Source organism: Alosa sapidissima, chromosome 6 (genome assembly GCF_018492685.1).
Source record: "Alosa sapidissima isolate fAloSap1 chromosome 6, fAloSap1.pri, whole genome shotgun sequence".
Lineage (NCBI taxonomy): Eukaryota > Metazoa > Chordata > Actinopteri > Clupeiformes > Clupeidae > Alosa > Alosa sapidissima.
In genome coordinates, this window is record NC_055962.1 from 9,231,053 (window position 1) to 9,240,445 (window position 9,393).

A 9,393-nucleotide genomic window follows, 5' to 3' on the forward strand; every position below is an offset into this window, starting at 1 on the left:
AAATTGGTCTCAGCTGTTGGAGCCGCTGTTGTCCTCAATCACTTGTTTGTCAAACAAAGCTTCTCTCACACCCTCTTCGACTGCCAACAACCCCTTTCCTCCCTCTCTTTCTCTCTCTGTCTGTCTTTCTCTCTCTCTCTGCCCTGGCTCTTGCTATCATTCCACTCTGTCCTGGCTGTCATGCATTTAACCAAATCCAATTTAATCTCAATTTGAGGCCTGAGATAAAGCTGTCTCCTTTCCCTCAGTGACTTGCTCTGTATGTCTCTGTGTGTGTGTGTGCGTGTGTGTGTGTTTGTGTGTGTGTGTGTGTGTGTGTGTTTTTGTAGGGTGAGGGCAGTGACTGTGTGTGTGTGTGTGTGTGTGTGTGTGTGTTTGTAGGGTGAGGGCAGTGACTGTGTGTGTGTGTGTGTGTGTGTGTGTGTGTGTGTGTGTGTGTGTGTGTGTGAGAGAGAGAGAGAGAGAGAGAGCGGCATCTTGGGACAGATCTGGAACCCCATCCTTGCTTCTGTTGTGGAGATGGCAGGGGAGTGATGTCACAATTACTGTTGCACAGGGACACATCTGTGCCTGCTGTGTGTATGCCCAGATCCACACACACACACACACACATACACATACACACACACACACGCGCACACACACACACACACACACACACACACACACACATGCACACACATATGCACACACACACACACACACACACACACACACACACACACACACACACACGCGCGCGCGCACGCACACACATGCACACACAAAAATCCCTGACAAGGCCATTTTTAACCTGCCATTTGAGGATAGTGCTTCTGGGGACCTGGAGTCATCTCGCACAAAGCCACACAATCAGGACCTCACGCAGCTCTGGAGAAGATGTCCACTCCAGGCACATCTGTCTGTGTGATCACTCTCATAACGCCCCCCCCCCACACACACACACCCCGCTCCCCCCCAACACCCCCCACCACCACCTCATTCCCTCCCTCAACCCCCCCCCCCCCCACTACCCCTCTGTGCTCGGCTAAACTCTGTGCTAATTCGACTGCTTGTTGGCCCTTGACTGAATAGCCAATGGAATTAAGCTGGAAATGAATGACTGTAATTATACATAAGGGAATTGTCCTCGGAGCTGCGCTGCTGTAGGTACTATAAGCAAATGGGCTTTACAAGCCGATTAGCAGGAGGAAGCCAGCCTGAGATGCAGCCACCCCCCACCACTGGACTGCCATTATTCTTGCCCCTTACGGCACACACTGATACAGGCCACCAGGACTGGACCTGACTGCTGGTTCTACGGCAAGCGTCTCTTGCTGTTCTACAGAAAGCACAGAAATCAATATAGGTGTGTGTGTGTGTGTGTGTGTGTGTGGTGTGTGTGTGTGTGTGTGTACGTACATGTGTGTGCATGTCTACATATGTGTGTGTTTGTGTGTGGTATTGACAAACAAAGCAGGTTTATGTATTCATGACAACCTGGTGTTCCCACAGGAGTGGGAAATATCAGCTTGCAGGATTTATTGTCTCTAACAAACCATTAAGGTCTTTACCTAACCTGGTAGGAGGGAATGGATCACCTCTGGTCCTGTGATTGGCTGAAATGAAGGGCCATACCTAACAGCTGGAACGAAGCTAAATCACTGATTGGCTGGCTGTGTGAAGAGACCCCAAACCAACCATAATCAGCATTTCAGAACCAGACCACTCAGTGCACATTGATATGTAACAACAACTGCACACAAGGTCTAAAACCCATTGCAGAGTTTACCAAAACAACTTATTGATCATAAACAATATTTGATAATGAATCAAATCCAGCAAACACTGTTCTAGTAATGAGCGTTTGTAAACTCTTGTGCATATTAAAGCTTGGTATCAGTGCAGTTCTCTCACCTGTCTCTCAACAGACAATTTAGTGTAGACGAAAGTATGTCAAGCACTCTCCAGTGTGGAAACAATTAAGCAAACGAGGTTCAGTCAACTCAGGTATGGGCTCTCAGCGGATACCCCACAATAGCAAAACAAAGAATTTAACCCGTGGCCTACGTCTCTCCAGTCAATCAGTCAGGGCAGGGATTCTTAATGTGAAGGCTTTTGGAAGGCTCGGAAAAGCTAACCTGTTTTCTACTAACTAAAACTGTCAACCAGGGATTACACTACTTGTATTGTACATCTGCAGCAATGTTTTTTTTTTTTTTTGGTCATGTCTCGCTCATCTCCCGCACACTATGCTTTTCAAGACGTGGAAACTTAAAGGCTTAATTAAGGGTGTGTGTACCTAACCAAGGTACGTTTGGCAAGTCGCACATCTCCATTTGCCGGAGCATCACAGTGTGTGTTTGTGTGTGTGTGTGTGTTTGCATGCGTATTTGCTTGTGTGTGAGTGTGTGGAGACTGATGGCATATGGAGAGGACAGGGCTTCATTGCGGTAATTGCATCGTGTTGGGCCCCAGGGCCTCTCTCTCTCTCTCTCTCTCTCTCTGTCTCACGCCTGCTCCTGTTTTAAGAGTCAGTGTAGGGTCTGTGTGCGCCTCCCTGGCTGCGTTCTGCTGCCAATTATCTCGTCTGGAGGGCCGGAAACAGTCCGCAGCAGTGACAGCATCCGTAACCACATCACACCACCCCGCCATGCCGCCGAGGTTTCACGGGTTAGCGCGCAATCGATAGCCAGTTTGACGGCTAGCGTGTCTTTCACCTCTCGATTCTCTCTATCTCTCCATTGCTCACTATGTTCTTTTCTCTCTCTCTCTCTTTCTCTTTTTCTCTCTCCCTCTTAAGTTCTCTCCCTGTCTCACTCCATCTCTCTCCCTTATATCCCCCCCATCTTTCTGTCTATCGCCCTTACTCTCTGTCCCTCTTTCTCCCCTCCTTTTTCTAACTCCTTTCTATCTCTCTATCTCCCTCTATCTAACTCTCTGTCCCTTTCTCACTGTCTTTCGCACTCTCTCCCTCCCCTCTCCCTCTGTTTTGAATTCCCTCTCTCTCTCACCATCACTTTCTCTCCCCTTCTATCTCTAAATCTCCCTTTATCTCTCTCTCCCTCTCTCTCTCTCTCTGTGTGTCTCTCTCTGTGAGTGAGGAGGCTGCGTCGGAGGCAAGAGTGCAGTGTGCTGCTGTGCTAACGATAGCCCTGCAGCAGCACAGAGAGGGAGGCATGGAGTTTGAGAGGGAGGGAGAGAGGGAGATATATCTGGCCTCTGCCAGGTCTTCCCATCCCCTGTTCATATATAAGGCTCTCCATAAAGATCTGTGTACTGAACTATGTACTGTACAAACACCAGAGGCCAGTGATAGTTTACTGGGTTTACTCGATTGTAAAGTTGTACTGACTGCACCTTTGCCACAGCTGTTTTCAGGAAGATTTTAGTCTGTGTCATATTTTCTGACTCAGTTAACAGTCTTTGAGCGGAGCAGAGTATCTATCTGACAGAACTCATCCCATAATTTCCCCTTGGTTTCCCAGCATGCTCGGCTGCAGGGCGTCTCTTACTCTTCAGTGAGGTGAATCGGAAGCCACATCTGTCTCCATCATCATCATGGTGTCCACTGGAGCTGAAGTGCTTAGCAACGATCCCTCACCTGCCCTGCAATTATGGGACGGCCACGCTTGTGATGCAGCAGCCAGTGTAGGGCTATGTATGAGTCAGTGCAGTGTAGTGTAGGGCTTCCTCTGATGGACAGTGCCTAGCTGTCAGCGCCACACTCTCAAATTCCATTCTACAAGGTATGGTATAGTGCAATGGGAGCTTTTATTAGCTCATTGATCAGTTTAAAGATCACTAGTTTACTAGTATCCCTAGTTCACTATCACTATTTCATGATGTGTAAGTGTGTGTGTGTGTGTGTGTGTGTGTGTGTGTGTGTGTGTGTGTAGGTGTGTGCATCTTTGTGTGTTTATGGCACCAGTGATACACGTGTCATTAAACAAAAAATCAATATGTGAGTGTGTTTCAAACGTGCCTGGGTCTGGTTGTCAAATAGGAGTTTTGCAGTACCATCACAATGGGCCGTTTAGAAGCCAACTGGCTTGGTAGGCCATAGCCATTGGCATGCACTTAACGAAGGCTTGGCAAGCCAGTTTCTGCTATATCAACATGTCCTACTTCTGGCAAAGAATATGCAACTAGACAAATGGCAAACCATTAAGTAGGGCTTTCATGTGGGGGGAAAAAAGGGACATATTCAATGCAAACATCTGTGATCGTCTCTTTCTCTTTTTCTCTGTGTTTATTTTAATTATTATGATATATATTCTTCATTCTCATTCATTCTGTTCTCTGTCAATGGTTCCTGTGTTCTTTCGAGTCTTCAGAGGTCCCTGAAAGACCTTGGTTGTTTTTTTTTTTTTTTCCATGGTTGTGATTTATGTGACGCTTTTATGCTCCTCTCTGTTTACACTGCTGGGACTGCTGCTGCTATCGTTCCTGCAGCCGTCTCTCTTGTGATGAGGAGCAGTCAATAGCTGCGTTTATGTTTGTCACCATTCAGCGCTGATATGTTTTTCCGAACAAACAAGCGGAGGAACATTCAATTACTGCCATTTTTCAATGACAAGGGTCTGCGTGCCCACATAGAGGTAAACACACTTGTTCATCTGGGCTGGTTATGAAAAGGTCTGGCATTGATATTCATGTTTGACTGCAGGACAGATGTGGGCCACGTTTGGGCCACATCTGTTTTCAAAGTCAGCCTCTGGCTAGACGTTGAGTAAAGAGGCACATTCAACTTCTTTGAACAGATGTATTGAACATTAGGGGCACACATTTTCTTTGAACTATTATAGAATACATAAAATTGAAGGAGCCTGCTGCTCTGAACTCCTCCAATTACAGAAAAAAAAAGTTCAACTCCAAGCAGAAAAGCTTCAATGTCAATTGTGTCTTTTGTTAAAACGTAGTGCACACATTTTACAAACGTTATATATCACCCCATCTGATCTTGTCCTTGGACTATTGCAGGTGTTCTCAACTGTTCATGGTGAACTCAAGACAAACAGAAGTTCCGCAAACAGTTGTAAATGTGTGAGAATTTTGAACGCACCTTTGTTTCCCCTCCTCGTGCCGCCCCTCTGACCCTGCTGCTTGTTGTGTTCTCCACAGCGCCTCCTACTGTTCGGATTGTGCACTCGGGCCACGCCTGCAATGTGGAGGAGGAACGCTACTCGGAGCGAGTCTACACCATTAGGGAGGGCGAGATCCTGGAGCTCACCTGCCTCGTCACTGGACACCCCAGGCCTCAGGTGAGTCACCACAGGATATGACATCAGAGCATGAGTATTGCTTCCTGTTTAACAAGATATCATATAGGGCCTTATGTAAATCATCTAGACCACATCTAATGCAAATCTGACAGCAAGTATTGGCTAAAAAAAAAATGATACGCAACAGAGAAATTATTTTTTGAAAGCAAACCAGAAAACCTATAAAGAATGGCTGAATGCAGTTGAACACATTCTTGCAGGCCTTGTGTATAAGCATGCAGTTTTTGATACTCAGTTTGACTGGTGTGCCATGTCCTGAAAAGACCCCCTCAGCTCTGTTTGCCTTATCAAACGCAACTCACAACACACTAATCTTTCATCCTCCGCATTTGCTTTGAAACCTATTCCCATATGGCAGGAGCTTAATCAAACACAAACCCCGACTTCGGAGATTGCATGAGATCTGAAATTATCGCCATGCGCACTGTGTGTGTTTTGAGCATCATTGACGCTGATCTCTCAAATTTGGCCAATTACAGCATTAAAGAGAACAGCGGCACAGGCTCTCTTAATTAATCTGCTGAACGAGGGAAGCGGTGCCACAGATGTGGTCCTGTCGTCTTTCCCTTTGAAGATGGAGGAGACGCCGCGCTAATCCACTAGCTTCATAGCGCTACCCAGACGTCTCCCCACTGGGTGTGTCTGCTAAGGGCGCTAAGATAAACTTCCACAAGCCCAAGCTCAAGCCATCAGGGGAGGCAAACGGCACCTCGACTACTACTGCAGGATGATGAGAACATAAAGGTCAGGGGTCAACTCCCAGGGAGACCAGATACTGTTGAAACCCAGCAGGGACTGGAGGCTCATGTGGATAAAATCTGCTAAATGAGTCCATATTAATTTCATTCCTTCTACAGAATGGGCCCTGATTTGAAAGGTGGCCAAAGTGCCAAGTCTTAAATTTAGCTAAAGCTAATTTAGCGATGAGGCGCTGGGGCACAACTGGCTACAGCACCCATACTATGAATGGGTCCGAGTGACCATGCGGGCACAGGGTCAAGTCCGACCCGGGTCATTTCCTGATCCCATCCCATCTCACTCTCTGTCTCACCTGTCTCTTCACTTCCTATTCAATAGGCAAAAGTCAAAAAAGCCACACAAATATAGTTACAAAAATATAGTTGCATATGTTATACAATGAGAAAGATTCTGTGCTCAAACAACGGTTCATGCATGAGACACTTGGATCATTCAGCTGCTTGCCTGCCATTTAAATCAGGGCTTGTATGTGTAATTACCTGTCAAATGGCATGTCAGCTTTATAGAGTTATTTGAGCAGTTTGTTGTTCTCAATGGCACACATATTATTGTATCTCTGTCTCTAGTGTTGGAAATAGGAGAAGAGTCATGGTGGACAGATCATGAGCCACTGGCCCCTGGGCACAGACCTGAAAAGCCCCCCCCCCTGCAAGAAATGCCCAGTTTTCTGGAAGGAAATGGACAGATTGAGACTTATGGCATAACTATGGCATAACGATCAACAGATTATTCAAGGCATCTTGCTTTGAAAAAAAGATGCATTCAGATATCAGGGGTGAATAGCATAACCCATGGTATATTATTGAGGGGCCCTATTAAGACGTATCAGCTAACATAACCTGTATTATTTGACTGAGGGGCCCCATTCAGATATCAGGGGTGGAGAACATAGATAGATAGATAGATAGATAGATAGATAGATAAACTTTATTGATCCCTAGGGGAAATTCAAGGTCACAGTAGCATACAGACAACACACACACACATTCAATAACAGCAGAAAAAGAATTAAAAGTATATAATATAAAAACACAAATAAGCAATAAGGACTGTAGAAGATAAAGAATATACACAAAATACAAATTATATTAAATAAAACTTAATCAAAATCAATTCTAAAAAACAGTATCCACATAGTGGGTGAATAATCAATCAGGTGCGCTTGCAATGACTGAAGCAGGGACTGAGCCTGTGGTTCTCAGTGCATAAGATAAGGTAAGGTGCTCTGTGTGAATGAGTGTCATGGTGATGGTGCAAATGAGTAAGTCAAACAGTGCAACAGTGCAAGAATAAAGTCTATATATCTATATATAAATAACTATATTAAGAAAGGTATGTGGCATAGGGGGAGGGGTTGTGCATATGTGCTAATACAACACGCAAACAGTGAGGCAGGAGACAAATGTAAAGTGACTAGTGGACAGACAGTTCAAGACATTGGAGGTGGTGAAGAGGCAGACAGACTATGCGGAGAAGTCTATTTCTCCTCTTCCCTTAAGTGATGCATTAAACAGTTCAATGGCCCTGGGGATGAATGACTTCCTCAGTCTGTCTGTTGTGCAAGGCAGTAATTGAAGTCTCCAGCTGATCAGGTTCTTCTGCTTAACAATAGTACTGTGGAGTGGATGACACTCATTGTCCAAGATGTTGATCAGTTTGTTTAGGGTCCTTTTGTCAGATATTGAAGTGATGCACTCCAGTTCAGCTCCCACTACAGAGCCAGCCTTCCTTACCAGCCTGTCAAGTCGCCCCGCATCCTTTTTTGTGCTTCCTCCCCAGCATACCACTGCATAGAAGAGGACACTGGCAACAACAGACTGGTAGAACATCCTGAGGAGCTTGCTGCACTCATTGAAGGAGTGCAGCCTCTTCAGGAAGTACAGCCTGCTCTGCCCTTTCTTGTAGAGTGCGTCAGTGTTGGCTGACCAGTCCAGTTTATTGTCCAGGTGGAGACCCGGGTACTTGTAGGTGCTTACCACCTCGACATTGACCCCATCAATGGAGACTGGTAGCAGAGTGGGCTTAGATCTGCGGAAATCCACCACCATCTCCTTGGTCTTTGAAGTGTTAAGTTGAAGATGATTGAGTTTGCACCATTGCACAAAGTCCTCCACCAGGCTCCTATACTCCTCCTCCTGCCCGTTCCTGATACACCCCACAATTGCAGTGTCGTCAGAAAACTTCTGCATGTGGCATGACTCTGTGTTGTAGTGGAAGTCAGATGTGTACAAGGTGAACAGGACTGGAGAGAGCACAGTTCCCTGTGGCGCTCCGGTGCTGCTGATCACAGTGTCAGAGAGACAGTTCTTAAGTCTGACGAACTGTGGTCGCTCCGTCAGGTAATCTGTGATCCAGGTTACCAGGTGAGCGTCCACACCCATCTGCAAGAGCTTGTCTCCCAGTCTGAGGGTTTGGACGGTGTTAAAAGCACTTGAGAAATCAAAGAACATGATTCTCACAGCACTTTTCCCCTTGTCCAGGTGAGAATGTGTCCAGTGTAGAAGATAAGTGATGGCATCGTCCACACCCACTTTCTCCTGGTATGCAAACTGTAACGGGTCTAGTGCATGGCGTACCTGGGGTCTGTAGACGAAGACTAAGACGAGTCGACAGGTCTGTAGTCCTTAAGCTCACTAGGATGTGGCTTTTTTGGGACAGGGGTGAGACATGATGTCTTCCACAGTGTTGGAACTTGTCCAAGGCGTAGACTCAGATTAAAGATGTGCTTCAGTGGCTCCCCCAGCTCAGCAGCACAGGCATTGAGTAGCCTTGGACACAGTCTGTCAGGCCCCGCTGCCTTACCCGTGTGCAGTTTCTTTAGTTTAGCGCTCACTTGAGTTGCTGTGACGATGGGGGGTGTGAGGGGAGGGGAGGGGTGCATCTAGGATCTGTGTGTCTGATGGCTGTTGACTGAGGTCGTTGTCGCCTCATTGTTCGTGATCACCGTGTGAGGGAGGGGTGCAATATCCAGTGATGGTGGGGGTGAGTGTTGCACTGGTATTGAGGGGGTGTGGGGGCTGGGGGATGACCACCTCCTTGATGTCCCTGTCAAGGCTGCCAGAGTCGTGGACGCCTCCACAGGAACAGGCAAGGAGGTGTCAGGCCGTGATGCAATGATGGTTTAGGTCGTTGGGTGTCACCGGGATGCAGAGCTGGAGAGACTGGGAGGCTGGGAGGTGGGGGTAGGGCAGGCACACAAACAAGAGCAGTGCCTGAGTCTGCAGGAGGTGGTGGACAGACCACTCCCATTGGAGCTGGAGCAGGGCAGTCAAACCTGTTGTAGAAGTGGTTCAACTGGTTCGCCCTGTCCAGGTCCCCCTCCACAGAGCTGCTGCTCTTCTTCAGGCCAGTTATCATTTTCATGCCGTTC

At 47.0% G+C, this 9,393-nt stretch overlaps 1 protein-coding gene across 5 annotated transcripts in view; it reads left to right on the forward strand.

The window, feature by feature from the left end:
• The window catches only part of LOC121711086 (MAM domain-containing glycosylphosphatidylinositol anchor protein 2-like), a 203,381-nt gene that overhangs the window by 46,034 nt on the left and 147,954 nt on the right, over window positions 1-9,393 (forward strand). For all 5 annotated transcript variants that reach the window (XM_042094389.1, XM_042094392.1, XM_042094390.1 and 2 more), the window contains exon 2: window positions 5,104-5,243. In XM_042094389.1, coding sequence (XP_041950323.1) covers window positions 5,104-5,243 — 140 coding nt within the window. The remainder of the gene's footprint in view (window positions 1-5,103; window positions 5,244-9,393) is intronic.